This window comes from Myotis yumanensis, unplaced genomic scaffold (genome assembly GCF_028538775.1).
Source record: "Myotis yumanensis isolate MYYU_CA2020_CCGP unplaced genomic scaffold, mMyoYum1.0.hap1 SCAF_2, whole genome shotgun sequence".
Classification (NCBI taxonomy): domain Eukaryota; kingdom Metazoa; phylum Chordata; class Mammalia; order Chiroptera; family Vespertilionidae; genus Myotis; species Myotis yumanensis.
In genome coordinates, this window is record NW_027223753.1 from 163,636,025 (window position 1) to 163,663,063 (window position 27,039).

Sequence of the window (27,039 nt, forward strand, 5' to 3'; positions counted from 1 at the left end):
GCAAGAAACCCTTTTAAAAAAAGATGTTTTCATTGATTTCAGAGAGAGGAGGGGAGAGGGAAAGAGAGAGAGAGAGAAACATCAATGATGAGAATAATTGATCAGCTGCCTCCTGCACTGCCCCTCCCCCCCACCTCCACTGGGGGTTGAGCCTGCAGCCTAGGCATGTGTCCTGACCAGAAATCAAACCATGACCTCCTGATTCATGGGTTGACGCTCAACCACTAAGCCACACCAGCTGGGCAAAAGAAACCTTTGTTTGGTCCAATCACCATCATTTGGATCTTCTGTTACATGTAGCCAAACACTTTCAGGTTTTACAATTCAGAAAATTAAAACAGAAGAGCAAGCTTAATGGTTAAATTTCTTACCCTAAATACTTCATCTAGGCTAGTGTTAAGAGTATGTCAAGGAAAAAAATTTTTTTTAAACAATCATAATTCTTTCAAATATATAGCTGTAGCTACCAACATCATTTTTGTGGTTATTGTTTGGCTTACTTTATTCTAACAGGTAAGACTTAATCTTAAACCTAATTGATTTACATCAATGCAAATGCCATTCTAATGCAAAAGAGCATTAACAAGCTCCTCAATACACAAAAAGCAAGCTGTTTGAACACCTCAACAGAAGAATATTTAAAATCCTAACTAAATTTCGTCATTTAACAAATACTAGGTCCTATTAAATGCCAGATACTAGGTCCCAAGATTTACCAAAATAAAACAATGCATATTCTCCCTGCCCTTATTAAGCTTATAATTCAGCAAATAATCAAATGAACTTGCTCTGGGAAGTTTTTCTTTGGCATTAACCAAGTTAAAGCCAAGAAGTAAGTCAGAATGTATTCTGCAACTACAGAGATATTCTTTTAAAATACACTGCCCTTGCTGGTTTGGCTCAGTGGATAGAGCGTCAGCCTGCAGACTGAAGGGTTGTGCAGGAGGCAGCCGATCAATGATTCTCTCTCATCATTGATGTTTCTATGTCTCTTTCCCCTCTCCCTTCCTCTCTGAAATCAATAAAAATATATATTTTTTAAAATACACTAAGAACCTCCTAGAAATGTGGGCAAAAGATACCTACAAACAATTCACAAATAGCCAACAAACACATGCACACTATTCTCAGTAGTAATCAAAGATATGTAAACTTAAAAAGTAAGATAATAAAAGAACTATCAAAATGGCATAGATTCTAAAATACCATCACACAGGGTAATAAAATGCTTTCATTAAGCAATCTCATATACTGCTGATACAAACATAAATTAATGTAACCTTTTAGGTATCTCTCATGTTATACTTATTAGGATGCCAATTCTCTATACAGTATGCTGAAAACTTTTTTTCTCTTAGAAAGAAAAAAAATGGCATTGAAAACGCAGAAGAATTCATAACTAGAGCTTAGAATTTCCAACTACTTACTGTTTCAAAGCTGCCTTTATGCATCAAATCAATGGGTGGCCGGAACAGATCTGCCAGGGTAGTTAGTTTCTTATCTATGGCTCCTCCATTTCTTAACTCTTGTTCTTGCCGAACTGAAACACAGAAGGATGAGGAAGTTTCAACTAACCATAAAAGGAACAAATCTAACAATATAAAAAACATGTATCAATTGCAAGAATTACTGAACAATGTGCTTGACCTCAAAATGCAAATATAAAATGCTAATTCTGAAAAAAATACAAAGCAAGGTAGGGAGGGAGTCTTAAAACTTAGTGGTGGCTTTCTACCAAAAGATAAGAATAAAAGCAGAAATTTATATTAGTCTCACAATCAAAATATTTCCTTCACGTATTCAAAACTAACTTTAGTATAGGAGGAAACTTTCAACTCCATTTATCTAGTTCTAAAAGTAATCTTAATTTACCTGTAGTTTCCAGCTATATTCCCAATCTTCAAAGTTTCTGGCAATAGCAAGAATGACACTGCTATCACCCTCTCCTGGCAGGGTACAGGATTCCCTGGATAACCTGAGTCAGTTTGGGTTTCCCTTCAACACTCTCCAAAGTTACGAGACCTACTTGTGCTTCAATGAGCTCATTATAAATCAACTACAAAATCAAACATGGTCCAAGAATTTCTCATATATTCTCTCAAACGTAACTGTCCTTTTCTTTACAGTTCCATTGCTAAATCAGTACTAATTCCTCTAAAAGTGTAAAGTCAAGATTCTCATTCTAACTTACTCCACAGAAATATATAAACCCATTTTAAACAACTGTAGCCAAAATGTTAATACTGGCTGCTTTGGGTGTGGCTTTTTCTTCTATTTTTCAATTCCCCATTGTGTTCATTGACAGATACTAGAATCTTGAGGGTAATCAGTTTTTTACTTTATTATAGTCAGTATTTGAGTGCTTATTCAAAAGCTCATTAAGTTTGTACATTACCTAAATTTTTACATTATCTCCATCTTTCTTATTCTTCTTCCATCACCAAGTAGTTTAAAATTTAAAACAAATCAGTTCTGGAAAAACAATCACAGACTGAATTCATAATTTTACTTTTAAAATAAGGTGATTCTTCAAAGTAATTAGACCTCATATTAATCATCTTTTTCTTTTTAAGAAAAAGTACATAGACTAGCCAGTTTGGCTCAGTGGATAAAGTGTCAGCCTGCGAACCGAAGGGTCCTGGGTTCGATTCCAATCAAGGGCACATGCCTGGGTTGTGGGCTCAATCTCCAGTAGGGGGTGAGCAGGAGGCAGCCAATCAATGATTCTCTCTCATCATTGATGTTTTCATCTCTCTCTCCCTAAAATTAAAAAAAAAAAAGTATATAAATGAAACTAAGAACTTGACCTGTTAGGGAGTGTATAGGAACTTTTCCACATTGTGGTTTTATGTGTGGGAGAGGGAAAAGGAAAGGAGGGGAAGACAAGGAGACAGACGGACAGAGGGAGGATAAACTGATTCATAGATACCTACTAGTTTCAGTTTGAAAATCCCGAAAACCATCAAATATTGAACGTGCAGGCCGCCGTCTTTTAGGAGCTTTAAGGGGTAAAAATAGAATTATACAAAAATTTAAACATTAATTTTGAAACAATTCTAAAAACTTCCTTATCTATACATATTTGTTTAAAACACTCATAGATTCATAATGGTGTCCCCCTTCAAAAAAACTGAAGTGTTTTAAAAACCTTCAAATAATTCATACAGAATTAACTCAACCATCTTCAGCCCAATGATTTTGTTTTACAAATGAGAAAATTAAGGTCCTGTTAAAGAGACTTGACCAAACCTGTGTAAAAGACAAAAATGAAGATTTTGCGGATGACTCCCATGGAAATGAAGTTGCAAATGTTGCCAATATCTAATTCAGGTTAGCCTAAAGCAGTGATTTTCAACCAGTGTGTCACAAGAATTTTTAAAACATGCAATGCCTGACTATTTAGTGAGGGGCACTAACCTCTTTTCCCTTAGATTGTCAAATGATAACAATAGCCCTAGCCAGTTTTGCTCAGCGATTAGAGTGTTGGACCTTGGACTGAAGGATCTCAGGTTTGATTCCAAGCAGGGGCATGTACCTCGGTTGCAGGCTTGACCCCAGCACTGGTCGGGGCGTGTGTGGGAGGTAACCGATCTATGTGTCTCTCTCTCATCCATGTTTTTTTCTCTCTCTCTGTCTCTCCCCCTCCCTTTCACTCTCTCTAAAAAATATTAAAAATAAAAAAAAAAAAATCAATGGGAAAAATATCCTAGGGTGAAAATTACAAAAAAAAAAAAAAAATAGCCCACCTGGTATGGCTCAGTGGTTGAGTGTCAATCTATGAACCAGGAGGTCACAATTCGAATTCCCATCAGGACACATGCTCGATCCCCAGTAGGGGGCATGCAGGAGTCAGCCAATCAATGATTCTTTCTCATCACTGATGTTTCTATCTCTACCTCTCCCTTCCTTTCTAAAATCAGTAAAAATATATTTAAAACAAAAAAATGACAACAGCCAACACAACAATAGCCATCCAGTGTGAATCAAACTATACTTATTTTTTTGTCAGATTGGCAAAAAATATATTTTTTGGCGCACCACAGAATTTTAGTAATCAGTTTATGTGTGCCATGAGATAAACAAGGTTGTAAATTGCTGACCTAAGGGATCTGACTACCCTTTGGTATAACACTTGAGTAACTAAGTTCTAAATAATAATACTTGAAAACTACTTAGTAAATGGGTATACATGTAAAATTATAAATACCAAAAAACATTTAATTTTGGAAGAAAATTTTTTCCCTGCAGTTACACAATGATTTAGTAACAGAAAAGCAAGTAGAACCATCTTCTGATACCTCTGTATTTTACAGGTGAAGTCTAAAAAGCAATAGTCAAAATGTTATCTTCCTATATGTGTCTTCAAACCTAAAAAAAATTTGCCAGATCATTTGTATACATTACAATAAATAAGGACATTTAATGACTCTCTCAATATGGGTAATAGTCATTGTTGGCTTATCGCATTCCTGGCCAACATGTAACCAGAACAATGTTCCATGTTAATTAATGGTGATTAGTAGTAAGACTAGATAGAAAGTATAAAAGTTCCCTATCCCATGTCAAAGCTTCTTTCCCAACAATCTGTGTTTGCTATCATATAGGATAATTCTTTCTATCTAAGAACTATTAAGAAATAAACAAACAAACAAACAAAACAAAAATACAGAACCACACATTAAAAATCTCATTTTCCTTTAAAGCATTATCAGGCTGTATATCATTATGCACATACATATATCAGTATTTATATTTAAAAAGCACCATATCTCGCCCTAGCCGGTTTGGCTCAGTGGATAGTGTTAGTCTGTGGGCCAAAGGGTCAAGGACACATACCTTGGTTGCAGGGTCCTCCCTGATCAGGGCCCTGGTCGGAGCACGTGCAGGAGGCAACCAATCGATGTGTTTCTCTCACATAGATGTTTCTCTGTCTTTCCCTCTCTCTTACAAAAAAAAAAAAAAAAAATCAATATCCTCGGGTGAGGATTAACAAAACAAAACAAAAAAAAGCACAGTATCTCTAGCAAAGGGATTTGGTTAAAAAAAAAAAAAAGAAACTTTCATGTTTTAGTTTTATATTGAATTTTTTAATTTAAATTGAATTTTAGTTGTATTACATTTATTTAAATTGAATTTTTAAAAATTTAAATATTGCATTATTTTTCCCTCCCTCCCTTACTTTATAAAGAATCAAGGAATGTCATTCTTTTCGATCTTGAAATTATTTTTGATCAAGAGGTCCTATGTCAAATATATGTTTCTAGCAGGAATCATATATTCTCTCAAGAAGGCCTTCTTAAAACTCATTATCAGATTCATTTTAAGCATAATTAAGGAAGTAAGAGTATCTTAGGAATAACTACCTAAGACAGCACCCTACTATTGGTAAGGTAGTACATGAAGGTAGTTTTCTTCTACTTTTAAATTGCCAAAAGCAGGCTGATTAATAGTCTTCTCTCTCTCTCTCTCTCTTCCCAAGCCTCCTTCCCTCCTCTCCCACTCTCTCTTTTCCCCCCATACCACCCACCTTCAATTTAGCTCCTCTTTCTTAGGCTCTAGATCTCCTAGTTCTCACTAGGAAGGATTCTCACTAGTTCCTCTTATTGCTAGTTTTCTACCCAACCCCTTTTATTTCTTAGCCTCATAACCTGTTTCCCCCTTATTTATCCTAAGTCTAACCAAGAAACTCCCAAGGCCACATTAACTCTAGCCCTACAACCATTACTCTTGCCTGCCTCTTCAGTATGTGGTTTCCTGGCTCTTCCAGACCATCTGCTATAAAGTAAACATCAATCCTATGTACTCTCACTCTGCTGCCTACATAATAAGAGTGCTGGTCACTGAGGCTAAAGAGACTAACCTAAAAAGAGCTAAAAGAGCTGAAAGGAGCTTCATATTTAGGAGAGTGGGGCAGGTGAAGAAAAAAATTTAGTGAGAAGAGTGACACTGTTTCACATTTTCACAAATGTGTTAATAACTGGCTTAAAAGAAGATATCTGAATTTTCGGATGTCCTTCTGCATTCTATTCTGCAATCTGCTATTCCTTTAAAGTATATGAAGAAAATTAAAATTCAACCTTGCATAGACATGTAATTGTAAAAAGGAATATTTTAATAGTTGTTTTAATATAATTCCTCTGATTCTACACCAACATTCAACCAGTGGTTGCAATTTAGAATCTGATATCTCATCAATGAACTTTTCATATCTGCTCCATTAAAGTCCATAGGCCTATGGAGTAGGCAGTTTTGTAGACTGCTCCCAATTATCTCTATCTCCTGATATTCATAACCTGTGTGTGGATAACCTGAGTATGAGCAGGACCGAATAGAATGTGGCAGAGGTGATAGGATTGGATGGTATGTCACTTCCAAGATTAGATTTAAAAAGATGGTGGTGGCTTCCATTTGGGAAGCCCTCTCTGGCTCTCTCATTTGTTCTTTGATAGGGGCCTGATGTCTCCAACCAACCAACAGCCACATGAGTGGGCTCAGAAAGAGAGGTCTTTCTCTATTCAAGCTATGAGATGAGTGTAGCTCAGTCTGATACCTTGATTATACCCTGTGAAAGACACTAACCAAAGGCACCTGGTTAAGCTACACCTGGATTCCTAACCCACAGAAACTGAGAAATAACAAACGTTTGTTGTTTCAGAATGCTAAATTTTGGAATAATTTATTACACACCAGTAGATATCTAATCTCTTTATATACATATGCAATCCAATATGAGTAGATCTTTTGCCTATGTACAGTTTTATAACATCATGTATTGATCTTTTGGAATTATCTGTCCAGTCCTAGCCGGTTTGGTTCAGTGGATAAGAACGTTGGCCTATGGACTGAAGGGTCCTGGGTTCGATTCTGGTCAAGAGCACATACCTTGGTTACAGGCTCCTCCCGAGCCCATGTAGGAGGCAACTAATCGATGTGCTTCTCTCACATCGATGTTTCTCTCTGTCTTAATCTCTCTCTTCCACTCTCTCTAAAAATCAATGACAAAATATCCTCAGGTGAGGATTAACAAAAAAATTAAAAGTAAAATATGTTCACTGAGTTACGCAAACAATTCAAATATTAACCATTTCATTATGCAATGTTTTAAAAATCACCATTTTAATGTCACCAATAATCTCATCAGAAAGTCTTTAAAAAAGTGAGGCACTATTAAGCTCACAATCATGGATATAAACTTTCTAAATTACAATTTCTGATTAAAAACTTAAAAAAAAAACCTCAACTGAGGATATTCTTTCCATTGATCTTTTTTTTTTTTTAAATATATGTTATTGATTTTTTACAGAGAGGAAGGGAGAGGGATAGAGAGTTAGAAACATCGATGAGAGAGAAACACCTCCTGCACACTCCCTACTGGGTATGTGCCTGCAACCAAGGTACATGCCCTTGACCGGAATCGAACCTGGGATCCTTGAGTCCGCAGGCCGACGCCCTATCCACTGAGTGAAACTGGTTAGGGCTCCATTGATCTTTAGAGAAAGAGTGGAAGGGAGGGAGGGGGAGGGGGAGGGAGAGAGGGAAGGAGAGAGAGAGAGGAAGAAATATAAATGTGAGAGAGACATACTGATTGGATGGCCCCCACATGTGTCCCAACTGGGGCTGGGGATCAAACTTGCAACCAAAAGACATGTCTTTGATCAGCAATCAAACCCAAGACTCTTCAGACTAACTAACATTCTAACCACTAAACCAAACCGGCCAGGGCTCTGCTTGAAGCTTTTTTAAAAAAATTACTGGTAACAAATAATATCAGTTGTTTGCCTTGAAGCAATAACAGGCTTTGTTTATATTTTTAAAAATGTCTGTCCAATGCCTAAATCTAAATAACCATAGTCTGTCCAAAGGAAAAAAAATAAACAAATGGACTATATCAAACTAAAAAGGTTTTGCACAGCAAAGGAAACCATCAACAAAACAAAAAGACAATCTACTAAATGGGAGAAGCAATTTGTCAATGGTACATCTGATAAGGGGTTAATATCCAAAATTTATGAAGGACTCATGCAACTCAACACCAAAAAAACCCCCCAAACAATCCAATTAAAAAATGGCAGAGGATGCCCTGGCTGGTTGGGCTCACTGGATAGAGCAACGGCATGCAGACTGAAGGGTCCCGGGTTTGATTCTGATCAGGGGCATGTGCCTGGCTTGTGGGCTCGATCCCCAATGGTGGGCATGCAGGACGCAGCCGATCAGTGATTTTCATCATTGATGTTTCTATCTCTATCCCCCTTCCCTCTCCCTTCATCTCTGAAAAAAATATTTTTTTTAAAAAAGGCAGAGGACCTGGATAGATACTTCTCCAAAAAAGACATACAGATGAACCACAGACATATGAAAAGATATTCAATGTCACTAACTGTCAGAGAAATGCAAATTGAAACCATCCTACATAATAAAAGAGAAACATGCAAATTAACCATCCTTCCACTATGATCAAGCCACGCCCACCAGTCAATCAGGAGCGAGTATGCAATTTAACTCAACTAAGATGGCTGCAGCCACGGAGTTGGAGCGAGCAGGAGGCTTGGGTTGGCCCAGGCGATGGAGGAAGCCAAGCTTCCCGCCTGCTCTGGCTGGCCCTCGGCTCCACTCAAGGCTACAAAGTTTCAATTATAGAAGACAAATAAATCCCAGAAATAAAGGAAAAAAGAAAAAAAGGAGAGGCTGGGAGCTTGGGTCGCCGGGGGCATGGCCAGCCTCAAAACGGCCATCAGCCCCTCAACCAGGCTGGCCAGGCACCACAGAGGGAGTCCTTCACCTTGAAGGGGCTGTGGGCAGCTTGAAAACAGCCATCAGCCCCTCACCCAGGCTGGCCAGGCACCCCAGTGGGGACCCCAACCCTGAAGGGCAGGGGTCCTCAAACTTTTTAAACAGGGGGCCAGTTCACTGTCCCTCAGACCATTGGAGGGTCGGACTATAGTTTAAAAAAAAACCAGTCGGCTGCTAAGCAACAGGCAGTGGCGGCAAAAACACCTGGCGGGCAGGATAAATGTTTTCGGCGGGCCACGTAGTTTGAGGACCCTTGCTGAAGGGGGTGTGGCCAGCCTGAAAACGGCTCTCAGCCCCTCACCCAGGCTGGCCAGGAACCCCAGTAGGGACCCCCACCCTGAAGGGGGTGTGACCAGCCTGAACACAGCCCTCAGACCCTCACCCAGGCTGGCCACACCCGCATGGGGTGATGGTCCCCACTGGGGGTCTTGGCCAGCCTGCAAACATCCATCAGCCCCTCACCCAGGCTGGCCAGGCACCCCAGAGGAACCCCCCACCCTGAAGGGGCTGTGGCCAATCTGCAAACAGCCATCAGCCCCTCACCCAGGCTGGCCAGGCACCCTAGCAGGACCCCCACCCTGATCCGGGACACCCTTCAGGGCAAACCAGCCGGCCCTCACCCATGCACCAGGCCTCTATCCTATATAATAAAAGGGTAATATGCAAATTGACCCTAACAGCTGAACGACTGGGAATGACTGGTCACTATGACACACACTGACCACCAGGGGGCAGACGCTCAATGCAGGAGATGCCCCCTGGTGGTCAGTGCGCTCCCACAGGTGGAGCTCTACTCAGCCACAAGCCAGGCTGACGGCTGTCAGTACAGTGGTGGTGGTGGGAGCCTCTCCCACCTCCTCAGCAGCACTAAGGATGTCCTACTGCAGCTTAGGCCTGCTCTCCGCTGGCAAATGGACATCCCCCAAGGGCTCCCAAGCTGCCAGAGGAATGTCTGACTGCCAGCTTAGGCCCGATCCCCTGGTGAGTGGGCCTAAGCCAGCAGGTGGACATCCCCCAAGGGGTCCCGGACTGCGAGAGGGCACAGGCCAGGCTGAGGGACCCCCCGGAGTGCACACATTTTTGTGCACCAGGCCTTTAGTAATGATATATCACCTCACACTTGTAAGAATGGCTATCAATAAATCCGCCAACAGCAAGTGTTAGCAAGGATGTGGAGAAAAGGGAACCCTCATGCACTGTTGGTGGGAATGCAGAATGATGCACCAGTATGGAGGCTCCGCAAAAAATTAAAAATGTTGCCCTGGCCCGTTTGGGTCAGTGGTTAGAGCACTGGCCAGAGTACTGAACAGTCATGGGTTTAACTCCAAGTCAAGGGCACATACCTCAGTTGCAGGTTCAATACCCAGCCCCAGTGAGGGCACAAGTGGGAGGCAACCAATCAATGTGTCTCTCTCATGATGATGTTTCTTCCCCCACTCCCTGTAAAAAATCAATGGAAAAAATATCCTTGCTGAGGATTAAAAAAAAAAATCCCAGTTTGTCAGCAATCAAGTAAAAGTAATGTCCCATGAAAAAAGCAGCTAGTTTAGCTTGCAACTCAAACAACTGTACAAGAACTTTTCCTTAAAACCACAGTATTTCAATATGCAGAAGTGTTTTGTGCACACATCCTATTTCATCAAAGAGAATAGTTTAAAAAACATGTATTCAAGGGTTAAGATTAAATGAAATTAATTTTTACTGCTTCAAGATATTAAACAAAATTGTCTTTTTAAAAAAACTGCAAGTGTGTGGCAGTGAGAATTCAATGAGTAGTAAGTAGTACAGTTTGGTGCCACTACCCTGATTTAATTAAGATTCAGCAGTTTGACCCATCATTACTTTTGAGCCATCAATCCAAATATCAACACAGTGAAAAAAGCAAGTAACTTCTTAGCATTATATGAATACAATAATAGTTTTGATCTTACAGACACCCTGAAAAGGCATTGGAAACCCTTGACCACACTTTAAGAATCACACTTTAGCCCAGCTGGTGTGACTCAGTGGTTGAGCATCAACCTATGAACCAGGAGGTCACAGTTCAATTCCCCATCTGGGCAAATGCCAGGGTTGTGGGCTTGATCCCCAGTGGGGGCATGCAGGAGGATGATTCTCTCTCATCATTGATGTTTCTATCTCTCTCTCTCTCCCTAAGGTCCTCTTTGAAATCAATAAAAAAAATTTTTTTTTTTTAAAATCACACTTTAAATTAATACTGTCCTAAAAAGAAATAATTCTCAGAAGACCTTCCTTAAGTTATAATAAGGAACAATAGTAACAATCCAGACTGAATTCCTAATTGTATAAAGTCATTCTCATCCTCTTCCTAATGTATATCAAACCAGAGATAAAAGGAGGAAAGTGAGATTTCAAATGGGAACTCTTTTGTCTCTGTTCAATAATAAACAGCACAAAATCTATTTCCTGTTGTCTTTCTCCACTCAAAGATCTCGCCTTCTTCCTTGCAATAAAGAAAAGATAAAGCTCCCAAGGTATTACTCCTTGGCTCTAAAAATCTATTCATAACATTTATATTTTTAAAAAGTATTACTTGCTTTATTCTGGAATATTAACAACACAATGGCTAAATCAAACAACACAGAAAGCACATATTATACTTCAATATTCAGATCTTATCATTTTCTTCCTTCCATCTCTATTTCTGAATTGAAACAGTATATTACTTTATTTCTTGCTACAGTAAACTCCAAAGTTAAAGATCAATCTTTAAAAAAAAACCATCTCTCAACGAAGGTGCTTTTTCAAATCAAAAGATATGGCCCTGGCCTGTTTGGTCCAAGTGTTTGGGCAGCATCCCATGCACCAAAAGGTCGCAGGATGGATTCCAGGTCAGCGCTCATAACCCAGGATGCTCACTAGGATTCCCAGTGGGGGGCTTGCAGGAGGCAATGAATCGATGTATGTTTCTCTCTCACATTGATGTTTCTCTCTCGCCCTCTTCCTTCCTCTCCCTCTAAAATCAATGAAAAACGTATTTTTAAAAAAATGATATGGTTTATAGAAAACTAACGAACAAAATAGAAACCGACTCATAGATACAGAGAACAGACTGACAACTGTAGAGGGAGGGAGCAGGGGTCTGGGTGAAAAGGGTTTAAGTAAAAAAGGATTAAGTAAAAAAACAAAACAAAACAACCGTCATAGACAGATGATGGGGAGAGACAGGAGAGGGTAAAGGGGGGATAAGTGGTGATGTAAAAAGACTTGACTTGGGGTGGTAAACACACAATACAATATACAGATGATGTATTATAGAACTGTACGCCTGAAACCTTTAACTTTATTAACCAATGTCATCCCAATAAATTCAATGTTTAAAAAGATATGGTTTATATGCTTTTCTTCATCCCTGTCTTACTACTTTGTTCTCCTTTAGTCTAGTTTAGCTATAAAACTTTTCATAGGCCTATTTCTCTGCATTACTGTCCTCAGTATGTATTATATAGATTTCTATGCACTTGTCTACCCAACTAGATTACTTTATCTTCAATTTTTTAATATACCTTTTAATGTCTACAATATTTGGCTCACAGAAGGTAAATAAGTGTTTATAAGACTAAAACTATAAATTTTCTTTAAATCTGGTTAAACATCCTATTTTCTACCATATTTTCTTTGCACCCAGATAGATATAATTTTTTTTACATGGATAAGGTATCATTTCTCCTTTGTTCAAAATAGGAATAGCTTGTCTAGAAATTAAGAAAGAGTGAATGTAAGGTATATCAAGACAGTAAGATTATGATAGTCAGGTAGATATCCAGAACATAAAATAATTGGCATCTTTTATGAGAGATTGACTGGTTTCCATTATAAGGCAGCAGTTCTTTTTGCTAATTTACTCCCTTTGGCTTCCTATAACAAATATCAATGTTTTAATCTGGTTAATTCCTTAGAAAGATCAATTGTACAACTTTCCTGAGAAGAATAGAGAATTACAAGATAAGAATTGACTCTATACTTGAAGTAACAATCTGAGCAAGCCTTCACATCTTTTGATTGCTTCATTAAAATCCTAGAAACAACAACAAAGTCAAACAAAACTAAGGAAAAAAGGGAAACTTACCACCAAACAAAGGTTCTGGTTCTACCAATATTTCCTGCTTTTGAGGAATTGGGGCACGAACTTCTTCTCTATTAAAAAAAGTGGGAAAATATCAAAATGAAAACAGTTTTTTTGCTACCTGTTCCCTCTGTAACTATTGTGAATGCATTCAAATTAATAAGTAAAATGAATACCAATCTTAGTGAATTTTAGGAACCACAGTGATAAATGATTGTTAGATGGTTTCCATATAGAGATCAATTGGAATGAAGTACATGGCACAGATATCTCAATTTACAAAGGAAGAGAACAAACAAAAATAAAAAGTATTGCCCCTTTCCTCTCAAGTTCTCTACCTTAAATTCTTTCCAAAAAAAGAGAGGGAATTAAAAAAAAAATCAGGCAAAAAATTTAATTGAAAAATATTGGCTTAATAAAAGCACTATTACTACCATATCAAATAAGTAATTAAATTACACTGATATAGTAAAATAAGCTTAAACAAACATGCAGTGAATTTTATGCTAGTTATGAAGATGGCCAACATAGGTATTGCCCTGAATTATTTATTAAGTAGGTCCTACTATACACAAAACAGAAAAAGTAATTACTCCTCTTATAAAAGCCTATAAACTCTTCGAAGTTTACCTCTAGAGGGTTTACTAATAATCTATCTCTTCCAGTAAAAAAATACTTTAGATATACTGTTAAAATGGTGTATGTTCCTTTAAATATCAGTTTATTTTATAGTTTTAACCCAAATACTAAATTCTGCTAATTAATTTTGATAGCAAATAGTAAGTTCCAAATTTATTATCTTCCTGCTTACAATAAATGTTAATTTAAGTTAGGCCCTATGTTTTCCATTCAGGTGTGTCTAATAATAATAGCTGAACTGAAGGCCCTGTTTTTTGATATCTGAGAGTTGAAAATCCAAAACATACTTTATGAAAAAAGGTTTGTATATTCATTTGTCAACAAGAACTAACATCCTGTAATCAAATAACTACACAAAGAAATATGCAATAAGCCAAATGACTGAAGAATAAAGAATAATTCAAAATTATGTTAATACTTTTTCCTATTAGATTATCATTCACTGCTTACACACAGAATTTCATTGATCTGAAGGAACAATGTGTCTGTAAGAGGAAACTCTATTAATCCTCTTCCATCAAAGAAAAATAGGTCATTATCTTAAGAAAACTAATAATTTAAAAGACATCTTTTACCTAAATAAATCTTTCCATTATTAGCATACCTCACTTTTACATATATATATAATTATTTCAATCAGTAGTTGTCCCTCTACAGAAAGACTTGATTACCACATACTTGAGGGTATCTGTTCCAAATTGTTAACTACATAACAAGATGGAAGAATGGAATAGAATAAGGTGAACTGTAAAGAGTGAAAATTACAGTTTAGGAATTAGGAGCCACTATCAAATGTTAACCAATTAGCAATACAGTGGGGCCTTGACTTACAAGTGTCCCGACTAACAAGTTTTTCGAGATACGAGCCGTCTCTCTGCCGATTTTTTGCTTTGAGTTGCGAGCTAAAATTCGGGTTACGAGCCAGCTTCAGATACCCCACCGCTAGCTGGCGCAGCAAGCGTCACAGTGAACGCCACAACATCAGCCCAGCATCACGTGTCTCACTCGTTCACTGTTGATTTGACATACGAGTAATTTGAGTTACGAGCTCAGTCACGGAACAAATTAAACTCGTAAGTCAAGGCCCCACTGTACAAGTAATCTAAGTCAAATTATAATGGAATTCAGTAGGGAAAAACATTCATTTCTCAAAACTATTTTTAAACACAATTAAGGTATTTCCCAAATCTGCTGTAACTGTTACCCAATTTTCTGTAAAATTAATGATGTTTTCATATTGATTTGCACGCTAAGTTGAGAGAGAATGGGATATCACACCTGAACTATATGGCCACGATTGAGAGAGAAAATAACTTTATAAAATATTAATAATGATCTCTAGGTTATGAAAAAGGACCAACTAGAAATTAAGCATACACTGACTGAAATAAAGGATATTATGCAGAGTTCTAACAGCAGACTAGAGGATCGCAAGAATCAAGTCAAAGATTTGAAATACGAAGAAGCAAAAAACACCCAACCGGAAAAGCAAAATGAAAAAAGAATCTAAAAATACGAAGATAGTGTAAGGAGCCTCTGGGACAGCCTCAAGCGTACCAACATCCGAATTATAGGGGTGCCAGAAGAAGAGAGAGAGCAAGATATTGAAAACCTATTTGAAGAAATAATGACAGAAAACTTCCCCTACCTGGTGAAAGAAATAGACTTACAAGTCCAGGAAGCGCAGAGAACCCCGAACAAAAGGAATCCAAAGAGGACCACACCAAGACACATCATAATTAAAATGCCAAGAGCAAAAGACAAAGAGAGAATCTTAAAAGCAGCAAGAGAAAAAAAGTCAGTTACCTACAAGGGAGTACCCACACGACTGTCAGCTGATTTCTCAACAGAAACTATGCAGGCCAGAAGGGAGTGGCAAGAAATATTCAAAGTGATGAATGCCAAGAACCTACATCCAAGATTACTTTATCCAGCAAAGCTATCATTCAGAATTGAAGGTCAGAAAAAGAGCTTCACAGATAAGGAAAAGCTAAAGGAGTTCATCATCACCAAACCAGTATTATATGAAATGCTGAAAGGTATCCTTTAAGAAGAGGAAGAAGAAGAAAAAGGTAAAGATACAAATTATAAACAACAAATATGCATCTATCAACAAGTGAATCTAAGAATCAAGTGAATAAATAATATGATGTACAGAATGAACTGGTGATTATAATAGAATCAGGGACATAGAAAGGGAATGGACAGACTATTCTTGGGGGGGAAAGGGGTGTGGGGGATGCGGGAAGAGACTGGACAAAAATCGTGCACCTATGGATGAGGACAGTGGGGGTGGGGGGTGAGGGCGGAGGGCAGGGTGGGAACTGGGTGGAGGTGAGCTATGGGGGGAAAAAAGAGGAACAAATGTAATAATCTGAACAATAAAGATTTAATTAAAAAAAATAATAATGATCTCTAAAGTTCATGCTTCATGTGGAAACGATATTACTCTGGAACCTGGAACTATATCAATAAAAGAGGAAACAATGTCCTGAATGTTATTTGGCCTCTTAAATCTATATCTAATTTATTAAAATAAAATCCATGTCTTCTGTCTATCCCTATTTAAGGAGATTCCTCTATTTTTTATCTCATCTTATAAACACTGAATTATAAAGGACTATGAGTATTAAAGTCTTAAGGATCTTTTAAATTTTGTGTTTTGTTTTGTTTTTAAATGAAAGGTTTTCCTTTGAATAACATTCATTTCTAATATTTTCCAAAAACTGTTGGAATTTTGCCCAAAAGGTATTCATTTCAAACTCTCATTGGTATCAAATGTAAAGGGCAAAAAATAACAAATCTATCTAACATTTATGACTATTCTCTATATAGTATGGTTCCATATACTGTAGGTGCTTCTAATAACCTAACTAAGGTATAAAAGACTAGAATTATTTTTCAAAATTTTTTCACGGCAGCTCAAAACTTTCCTAGGACAATGTAAGAAAATCTAGAATTGGGAAATCTCAACTTTGCTGGGTTTTACTTCCATATATGCTACTTAAATGCTGTGTGTGTAACTTGGGAAAATGGCTATGCCTCTGTTTCCTCAACTGTAAAACATGGGTAATAATGCCATCCTACAGGATTCTTTTGAGGATTAAATAATAGATAAGACATAACAGTGCTTTTGAGAATTTAAAATAAGTATAAAAATTTCTATTTGACACTTTTTCAGATGCTCTCAACTATAATTTTTTTTTCAAATACTGAGAATTAACCTGATAAAAATGCAGCTACTCAATATAGGCAGAGGGTTGCTCCTAACAAGAAATAATGAATTCATACTCTGTGTGTGGTCTAACAGTGGAGACACTTGCTGAACTGGTACTGGGCTCTTCAGCGATTCCACCACCATCCAAAAACATTGTGACTGCCATCTCCAGATTATTGTTGCAGGCTTCAAGCATATGTTTCCCAACACTTTCACTTGCACCTGAAATAGCAGAAAGGTTAAAGGTTAAAAAAAAGAGACACCTTTTTATATTCAGTTCTTAGAATACAGAATTCCCCAAAACAGTACATTTTCCCTTTAAGAATGAATAACTTAGCCCAATTGGTGTGGTTCAGTGGTTGAGCCCATGAACCAAGAGTTCCCTGGTTCGATTCCCGGTCAGGGCACATGCTCAGGTTTTAGGCTTGATCCCCAGTAAGGTGTGTGCAGGAGGCAGTCAATCTGTCTCTCTTTCATAGATGTTTCTATCTCTCTATCCCTCTCCCTTCCTCTCTCTCTAAAAATCAATAAAAACATATTTTAAAAAAACACAAATGTCTTTAAAAAACTATTTAAACTTCTATACTGTTGGCACATTCTCCCTCTCAGGAGCATGCCTGTGCCTTTCCCTTCTCCCTCCTCTTCTCCACTGGTGTGCATTTCCCAAACTCTAAGGGTCGCCACAAGACTTGCAACCAGGGGAGCAAATGGGCAGTGGCAGCTCAACCCAGGCTAACTCCCTGAACCTGTATCCAAGGCCCTTTTCTCTAACTTTCCAGTGAGCCAGAGCAGCCCCACCTAGGCTCTCTCCTGTTGCTTTTTCTATCCTAAGCCCTTCCCTGTTTCACTGTCCCCAGCTTTAATAAACATAATCTCAAAATAATAATTATAAAATAAACAAATTTCTACACTGTTGCTATAATGTGGCATATACAGAGCTAGAAAAGAAAGTAGCCCTAGCCAGTTTGGCTCAGTGGTTAGAGTGCTGGCCCATGGACTGAAGGGTCTTGGCTTCAATTCCTGGTCAAAGGCATGTACCTTGGTTGCTGGCCCTGGATAAAGCATGTGCTGGAGGCAATCAGTCAATGTGTCTCTCTCACATCGATGTTTCTCTCTCTCTCTATGTCTCCCCCTCCTTTCTACTCTAAAAAATCAATATAGACAAATATCCTCGTGTGAGGATTAACAAAAAAAGTAGCAGCATTAAAAGTTTTCCTTCATAATAAAACAAAATCTAAATATTTACCTGACATTTCTTTAAATGGACTATATATTTGTTAATAAACTGAAAAAGATAAAGAAAAATCAAAGAATACATTCTAGAAAATTGAAAAATTATTAAAGAATACATTTCAGTTAGTATTTCTCTTCTTTTTTGTAAATCCTCACCTGAGGGTAAGTTTTTATTGATGTTAGAGAAAGGGAGAGCGAAACATCAATCAGTTGCCTCCCATATGTACCTTGACCAGAGATCAAACCCACAACTTGGGTTTATGCCCTGACCAGGAATCAAACCCACAAGCTTTTGGTGTAAGTCGCTCCAGCCAACAGTATTTCACTTCTATTAAAAAGGAAGTATTTTGCCCTAGCTGGTTTGGCTCAGTGAATAGAGCATCGGACTGAAGGGTCCCAGGTTCGATTCCAGTCAAGGGCACATGCCTGGTTGTGGGCTCTATTCCCAGTGAGGGGGAGTGCAGGAGGCAGCCGATCAGTGATTCTCTCTCATCATTGATGTTTCTATCTCTCTCTACCTCTCCCTTCCTCTCTGAAATAAAAAATAAAAAAGGAACCACTTTTCATAACAATGGTAGAGTAATGAGATGGAACATTTTTGTCAAAGATATAAGTCAAAACCTGGTAAGAAATGTTAATCTTCATCATTTAAAACTGGCCCCATCACACACTTACACATTTGTAAAGCCAGCATAGTCTTCCAGATGCAATATAAATTAGAAAAATAATTTTACAGTATGTATCAAGAAACATAAAAATACTCATTCCTTTTTTTGATCCAGTAATTTGGGTTTCTAGTAAAAAGATGTATTCTCTATTATTTATATAATACATGAATAAACATATTCAGTGTAACTTCAGTTAAAATGAAAACAACATAAATATCCAATAGAGTCTGATTTATAGAATCTATTTGATAAAACATATTGTCTGCCGAAACCGGTTTGGCTCAGTGGATAGAGCGTCGGCCTGCGGACTGAAAGGTCCCAGGTTCGATTCCGGTCAAGGGCATGTACCTTGGTTGCGGGCACATCCCCAGTAGATATGCAGGAGGCAGCTGATCGATGTTTCTCTCTCATCGATATTTCTAACTCTCTATATCTCTCCCTTCCTCTCTGAAAAAAATCAATAAAATATATTTTAAAAAAAAACAAAAACGTATTGTAGTCATTAAAAAGCAACACAGGGCCCGGTCAGCGCTGCTCAGTGGTTGAGCATTGACCTATGAACCAGGAAGTCACGGTTCAATTCCAGCTTGAGGCATATGCCTGGTTGCGGGCTCAATTCCCAGTGTGGGGTATGCAAGAAGCAGCCAATCAATGATTCTCTCTCTCTCTCCTTCTCCTGTCCTCTCTGAAATCAATAAAAATATATTTAAAAGGAAAAAAAAAAGCGGCTCAGGCTTTCCATTGGGATGACTTTCCTTCTACCTGAATGCTGTCCCTTAAATCTACTTCAGTGAGGTCTACTGGTTGTGTGTGTAGGGGTAGGAGAGGGCCTGAAAATGTCTTTACTTTGCTGTCATTCCTGAAAGATAGTTTTACTGAATACATGTTCTATTTTCTTAAGGCTGACAGCTATTTTCTCTCAGTACATTGAAGATAGCATTCCAATGTCCTATGGCTTCTGTTATTGCTTCTGGGAAATCAGTTGCTAAAGAAAAACATTTGTATAGCAATCTGTTGCTTTTAAGATCTGTCTTTGGTCTTCTGTATTTTCACCCTAATTTGTCAGGGGTTATTTTATTTCTCCTCCTTGGGATTCACTGGACTTCCACGATATATAAGAACTGTTACCTTTTATCAACTCTGAAAAATTCTCAGCCACTTTTATTTAATAACTAGAGGCCTGGTGCACAAAAATTTGTGCACTTGGGGGTCCCTCAGCCCGGCCTGTGCCCTCTCGCAGTCTGGGACCCCTCAGGGGATGTCCACCTGCTGGCCTCTCCTAGGGGAATCAGGACGAAGCTGGCAGTCAGACATCCCTCTGGCAGCCTGGGAGCCCTCAGAGGATGCCCGCTTGCCAGCAGGAAGCAGGCTTAAGCTGCAGTCGGACATCCTTAGGGCTGCTGAGGAGGCGGGAGAGGCTCCCGCCACCACAGCTGTGACGGTAACGAGCAGCCTGGCTTATGGCTGAGCAGAGCTTCACCTGTGGGAGCACACTGACCACCAGGGAGCATCTCCTGCACTGAGCGTCTGCCCCCTGGTGGTTAGTGTGTCATAGTGACCAGTCATTCCCAGTCGTTCTGCTGTTAGGGTCAATTTGCATATTACCCTGTCATTATATAGCAGTGGTTCTCAACCTGTGGGTCGCGACCCCTTTGGGGGTCGAATTACCCTTTCACAGGGGTTGCCTAAGACCATAGGAAAACACATATATAATTACATACTGTTTTTGTGATTAATCACTATTCTTTAATTATGTTCAATTTGTAACAATGAAATTGGGGGTCACCACAACAGGAGAAACTGTATTAAAGGGTCACGGCATTAGGAAGGTTGAGAACCACTGTTATATAGGATAGAGGCCTGGTGCACGGGTGGGGGCCGGCTGGTTTGCCCTGAAGGGTGTCCCGGATCAGGGTGGGGGTCCCGCTAGGGTGCCTGGCAAGCCAGGGTGAGGGGTTGAGGGCTGTTTTCAGGCTGGCCACAGCCCCTTCAGGGTGGGGTCCCTACTGGGGTTCCTGGCCAGCCTAAGTGAGGGGCTGAGGGCCGTTTTCAGGCTGGCCACGGCCGCGGGCTGGAAACAGGTATTTGGGAATTTAACTTCTATAATTGAAACTTTGTAGCCTTGGTCCCGCTCGAAGCCTGGGTTGCCTCTGGCAACCCATGTTCCCAGCCCCACCTTGAGTGGAGGCCAGGCTAGCTGGAAGCAGGTATCTGGGATTTATTTATCTTCTATAACTGAAACTTTGTAGCCTTGAGCAGAGCTCAGGGCTAGCCAGGGCAGCTGGGAAGCTTGGCTTCCTCCATCGCCGGGGGCAACCTAAGCCTTCTGCTCACTCCAGCTCCGTGGCCGCCACCATCTTTGTGACAGACTGACGGAGTGAGGGAGTGACTGTTAATTTGCATATTACTCTTTTATTAGATAGGACCAGAGGCCTGGTGCACAACATTCATACAATGGGGGGTGTCCCTCAGCCCAGCCTGTGCCCTCTTGCAGTTCAGGAGCCCTTGGGGGATGTCCAACTGATGGCTTAGGCCCATTCCCTCCAGGGAGAGGGCCTAAGCCCTAAGCCAGGGGTGGGCAACCCCTGGCACACGTGCCAAACATGGCACACCAGTAACTTTTGCTGACAGGTGCAACCCTCTCTTATAATCTTCCATTTACAATTTTTTTCTTAATATCAACTTTTTTATTTTTCAGATAAATTCAGTGTAGGTGCATCTTAGATAAATAAATAATTTTACATAACAAGTTATCTTGAGGGCTTGTTTTGGAGGTTCTAGCAGGGGAGCGCAGCTACTCGTATACCCTTGACACAAGACCGGTCCTCTCCTCTGGGGGGAAGGTGGGCCTCTTCGACCAAGCGCACAGCTTTGGGAGGGAGGCACATGGATCGGTGAGGGAAGAGGGGCACACCCACCTAGCCAGCCAGATTAGCCAAATCAACCCTGGCGATCAATGGGGTGACAGATGTCGCAGCCAGATCACCCTCACATCCAATAACAAGTTATCTTAAAGACCAGAGACATGGATTGACGAGAGAGGGTAAGAGCAATTTTTTTGCCTCCATCTTAACTCTCCCTGCCTTCCTAGATCCGACCAGTGTTTTGGTTTCATCCACATACACTTGTGAATCTTTGCTCTCGGTGATGAATTTTGTTAAGTCTCGTAATAGGAGTAGCCTGACGGATGAAAGTAGTAGCTCCTGCATATCTCTGAAGGTCACAAAATATAAACCTGATGTAAAATCTCTGCCATCAGTGATGCAGCAGCAAAAGTCCCACTGATAATATCAAACGGAGTCACAAAGTTTTCTGTCGAACTATCAGTGTACATGTATACATTAAAAAATAAATGTATTTTTCATCATCATATACTGTGTTTTTGTCACTCAAATGAATTTTATTACTTCTTCAAGGTTCTTCACATACGTACACCTTAAGAGATATCAAGTAGGCATAACATGTTCTCAAAAAATTAGGGTTGGCACGCAGAAGAATTGGGAGTCAGAGATTTTGCTGGTTTTGGCGTGCACTCACAAAAAAGTTGCCCACCCCTGCCCTAAGCCCATAGTTGGACATCCTTAGCACTGCCGCAGAGGCAGGAGAGGCTCCTGCCACTGCCACTGTGCTCAACAGCTGTGAGCCCGGCTTCTGGCTGAGCAGTGCTCCCCCTATGGGAGTGCACTGACCACTAGGGGCAGCTGCTGCATTGAGCATCTACCCCTTGGTGGTGAGTGCACGTCACAGTGATCGGTCGTTCCGCCGTCGGGCCAAAACCAGCTCTCCAACATCCTCCAAAGGGTCCCAGATTGTGAGAGGGTGCAGGCCAGGTTGAGGGACCCCACAGGTGCACAATCGGGGCCGGGGAGAGACGTGGGAGAATGGCCAGCCAGGGAAGGATCGTGGGAGGGCTCCAGGGCATGTCCAGCCCGTCTCGCCCAATCCGATCAGCCAGACCCCAGCAGCAAGCTAATCTACCAATCAGAGCATCTACCCCCTGGTGGTCAGTGCATGTCATAGCAACTAGTCGACCAGTCAACTGTCTTCCCCCTGGTGGTCAGAGCACATCACAGCGAGCGGTTGAGTGGCCTTAGCATATCATTAGCATATTACACTTTGATTGGTTGAACAGATGACCAGATGACCGGACACAGCATATTAGGCTTTTATCATATAGGATTATCTTCTTTCTTTCTGGAACTCCAATTAAATGTATGTTAGAACTCCGGGGTTTTCTTGTGTGGTTTTTTTTCGGGGTTTTTTTTTTTTTTTTTTTTTTCAGAGAGGAAGGGAGAGGGAGAGAGAGATAGAAATATCAATGATGAGAGAGAATCATTGCTTGGCTGCCTCCTGCACACCCCACACTGGGAATTGAGCCACAATAAGGAATCAAACTGTGACTCCTGGTTTACAGGTGGACACTCAACCACTGAGCCACGCCAGCCAAGCAAATATATGTTACAACTCTTCACTCTAGGCTGTGCTAATCTGTTTTGTGTGTTTTTATCTGTTCATTGAACTTTAATTTCAGTTAATTTTCTTGTATTTAGAAGTTCCGTTTTTTATTTTTTCCTAATCTGCTTGGTTGTCTCTCAGAGAGCCTTACTTCATACTCATGTCAATATTAATTAAACTCATTGTAATTACTAAGACAAAATATAAACTTTCTGTAGTCTCTAGGGGTCACTGTTTTATTTCTGATGGCTCTTGCTTACTGTCCCATGTTTTTGTACATATTGTGATTTTTTTTTTTTTTTTTGCTGAGATCTCATGTGCTTTGGAATTTTAACCTGTAAATTTTTGAAGCCTCGGTTGAAGGTTCCATTCCTCCTAAGAGGATATGATTTGATAGATTTTGTAAAGCACCTGTGGGCACTACCAAACAGGGACCACTTCAAAAACATTCTTGACTTGAAATTTTACAAGACAACATGGGAAATGTGACCCTGTATAGACCATTGTATAAATTCTCAGTGAAGCTATCTCCTGCCACTCTCCAACTACCCAGGTTGAAACAATAAAGTCTCAACTTCATAAAGGAGCAGAGGTTTTCTTTCAGACTCCTCTCCTTAGGAAGGCCACAAGCTGTTTTCTGTTTCTTCTGCCCTAACACACTATCAAAAGAGGTCAGTGCCAATCAGTATGGGCAGATTCCACCAGGTTGAAGGCTTGTTTTAAATCTAGCTAACATCTACATTCCCAATTACAGTTTTTAGTCTCTGTGTATTCCTTACTTTCTTGCCAGATCAATGATACATTTTGAAAGATTTTTTAAAATACACATTTTTTTTCCAAGATTTTTTTTCTCAACAGGAGTGTTATCCATGCTGTCTCTCTAGTTTAGCCTTACTGCCAGAAGGAGAAGTGCTGGCTCTACTCTTAATAATCTGAGTGGACAGATTATTATGACCACCTGATGTTTGTAGGCAAATTAGATATAATTTTGTGCTGAAGTTGCTAGAGGGCCATACCATTATAAATAGGGCTGTTGACCACGACAGTAGAAATGATTTTTTTTTTCTGAAGATATGGGTAAACAACGCGATTTAACAGCCTTTGAACGTGGGATATATTTGAACGTGAGTGACCAGATTATTATGACCACCCCATCAGTACTTTGTTGGGCCACCTTTTGCCTTCAATACTGCGGTGATTCTTCTTGGCATTGATTCCACGAGATGTTGAAAGGTGATGCGAGGAATCTGACACCATGCCTGATGAATAGCACTGTCCAGTTCTGTGAGATTTGATGGTTGTGGAACCAGCTGCCTGATGGCTCTTTCAAATTCGTCCCACAAATGCTCAACTGGATTGAGATCTGGTGATTGTGGGCGCCACCTAAGCAAGGTAAAGTCTCCCTCATGTTCTTGAAACCACTCCTGCACAATACGAGCACCGTGACATGGTGCATTGTCTTGTTGGAAAAAGCCATCTCCATTGGAATACGCCATCAACATGATAGGATGAACTTGATCAGCAACAATACTTAGGTATGTTGTGCTATTCAGACATTGTTCCACACAAATTAAAGGGCCCAAATCATGCTAGGAAAACATGCCCCAAACCATAACACTGCCCCCACCAGCTTGAAGGGTTGTACTCATGCGTGTGGGGTGCATGCTTTCATGCTGTTTCTGCCAAATTCTCACTCTGCCATCTGCATGATGCAACTGGAAACGTGATTCATCGGACCACATGACTTTTTTCCAATGCTCAACTATCCAATCCTTGTGTTCCTGTGCGAATTGAAGACGTTTTATCTTGGTAACTGCAGACAGCAAAGGTGTTCGAATAGGCCTTCAGCTTCCATATCCCATAGGATGCAGTGTACGGCTAATTTGCCTACAAACGTCAGGTGGTCATAATAATCTGGCTACGGAGTGTGTGTGTGTGTGTGTGTGTGTGTGTAGATATAATATATATATATATATATATATATTCCATGTTCAAAGGCTGTTAAATCACGTTGTTTACCCATATCTTCAGAAAAAAAGCACTTCTACTATCACGGTCAACAACGTGCTGCCCGATTTATAATGGTCTGGCCCTCTAGCAACTTCAGCACAAAATCATAGCTAATTTGCCTACAAACATCAGGTGGTCATAATAATCTGGCCACTCAGTGTATATCTCATATGTTTTCTCTACTACTATCTCTAAGGCTTTATTTCTTTTTCTTTTTTAAATATCTCTAAGGCTTTAAAGCAAACCCTTAATACTTCTTACTTAATTACCACAATAGGCTTCTAACTAATCATCATTCTATCTCAGGGGATGACCACCTGCTGGCTTAGGCCCGCTCCCCGGGGGATTGGGCCTAAGATGGCAATCAGTCATCCCTCTGGCAGCCCAGCAGCCCTCAGGGGATGTCCACTTACCAGCGGGGAGCAGGCCTAAACTGCAGTCGGACATCCTTAGCGCTGCTGAGGCAGGAGAGGCTCCCACCACCACCGCTGTACTGGCAGCCATCAGCCTGGCTTGTGGCTGAGCAGAGCTCCTCCCATGTGAGAGCGCCCTGACCACCAGAGGGCAGCTCCTGCATTGAGCGTCTGCCCCCTGGTGGTCAGTGTGTGTCATAGTGACCAGTCATTCCCAGTCCTTCTGCTGTTAGGGTCAGTTTGCATATTACCCTTTTACTATATAGGATAGAGGCCTGGTGCACGGGTGGGGGCCGGCTGCTTTGCCCTGAAGGGTGTCCCGGATCAGGGTGGGGGTCCCGCTGGGGTGCCTGGCCAGCTGGATGAGGGGATGATGGCTGTTTGCAGCTGGTCACACCCCCTTCAGGGTGGGGGTCCCCACTGGGGTGCCTGGCCAGTCTGGGTGAGGGGCTGAGGGCCGTTTTCAGGCTGGCGGGCGACTGATGCTCCCAACCTCTCCTCTTTTTCTTTTTTATTCTGGGATTTATTTACCTTCTATGGCTGTCACTGGAACTGAGAGCCGGCTCCAGCTCTGAGGCCCGGATCCAGCTCTGAGGCTACAGCTGGCTGAAAGCAGGTATCTGGGTTTGTTTAGCTTCTATAATTGAAACATTGTTGCCATCACTGCCACTCTAAGTTCTGAGGCCGAAGCTGGCTGAAAGCAGGTTTCTGGAGCTTGTTTAGCTTCTCTAAGTGCAACTTTGTTGCTTAGAGTGTAGCTTAGAGCTGGGCTGCGGCAGGCGGGGAACACTGGCTTCCTCCATCACTGGAGCAAGCAAGCCTCCTGTTCGCTTCAGCTGCCTGGCTGCCGGCCGCCATCTTGGTTGGCAGTTAATTTGCATATCTCGCTGATTAGCCAATGGGAAGGGTAGCGAAGTTACGGTTAATTACCATGTTTCTCTATTATTAGATAGGATAGCCTAAGCGACCATCCAACCGGTAGCTATGACACGCACTGACGACCAGGGGGCAGATACTCAGAAGCTGCCGAGCAGCGGTGACTTGGCAGCTGCAGTTCTTGGGAGGGAGCCAGATTCTGGGGTGCGTCACCCAAGAACTGCCTTCTTGCAATCCGGGACCCCTTGGGGGATGTCAGAGAACCAGTTTTGGCCCGATCCCCATAGGCCAGGCCAAGGGACCCCACTGGTGCACAGGCACTGGGCCTCTGGTATAATTAATGTACATGGATATACTACTAAGCAGTAAATGTTGGTTTACTTTCTGGCTCCTCCAAAAGAAAAGCTTCTTAAACATGGGGACTGGTTTTTTGTCTTGGTATCCCCAACATCTAGCAAGTTTGCTTGCATGTGATCAATGTCTAATAAACTGACTTAGAGCTACCTCACAGTACTCAGCTCACCAGTTATTACACCAGGGAAGGGCCAGGCTTCAGCCAAAACAACTCTTCTATATATCCTTTGAATTTTATACTGTCTGCATATATTCATATTTTAAATTTCATTTATAAAGCAATATGGTTACCCCATA

The 27,039-nt window shown here is 40.5% G+C and overlaps 1 protein-coding gene across 1 annotated transcript in view; it reads right to left on the minus strand.

Moving 5' to 3' along the window:
• Window positions 1-27,039, minus strand: part of UBXN7 (UBX domain protein 7) — a 79,696-nt gene that overhangs the window by 27,951 nt on the left and 24,706 nt on the right. The window contains exons 2-5 of the mRNA XM_070406471.1: window positions 16,808-16,955; window positions 12,881-12,948; window positions 2,934-2,999; window positions 1,428-1,540 (exon numbers count right to left, since the gene is read on the minus strand). Coding sequence (XP_070262572.1) covers window positions 1,428-1,540; window positions 2,934-2,999; window positions 12,881-12,948; window positions 16,808-16,955 — 395 coding nt within the window. The remainder of the gene's footprint in view (window positions 1-1,427; window positions 1,541-2,933; window positions 3,000-12,880; window positions 12,949-16,807; window positions 16,956-27,039) is intronic.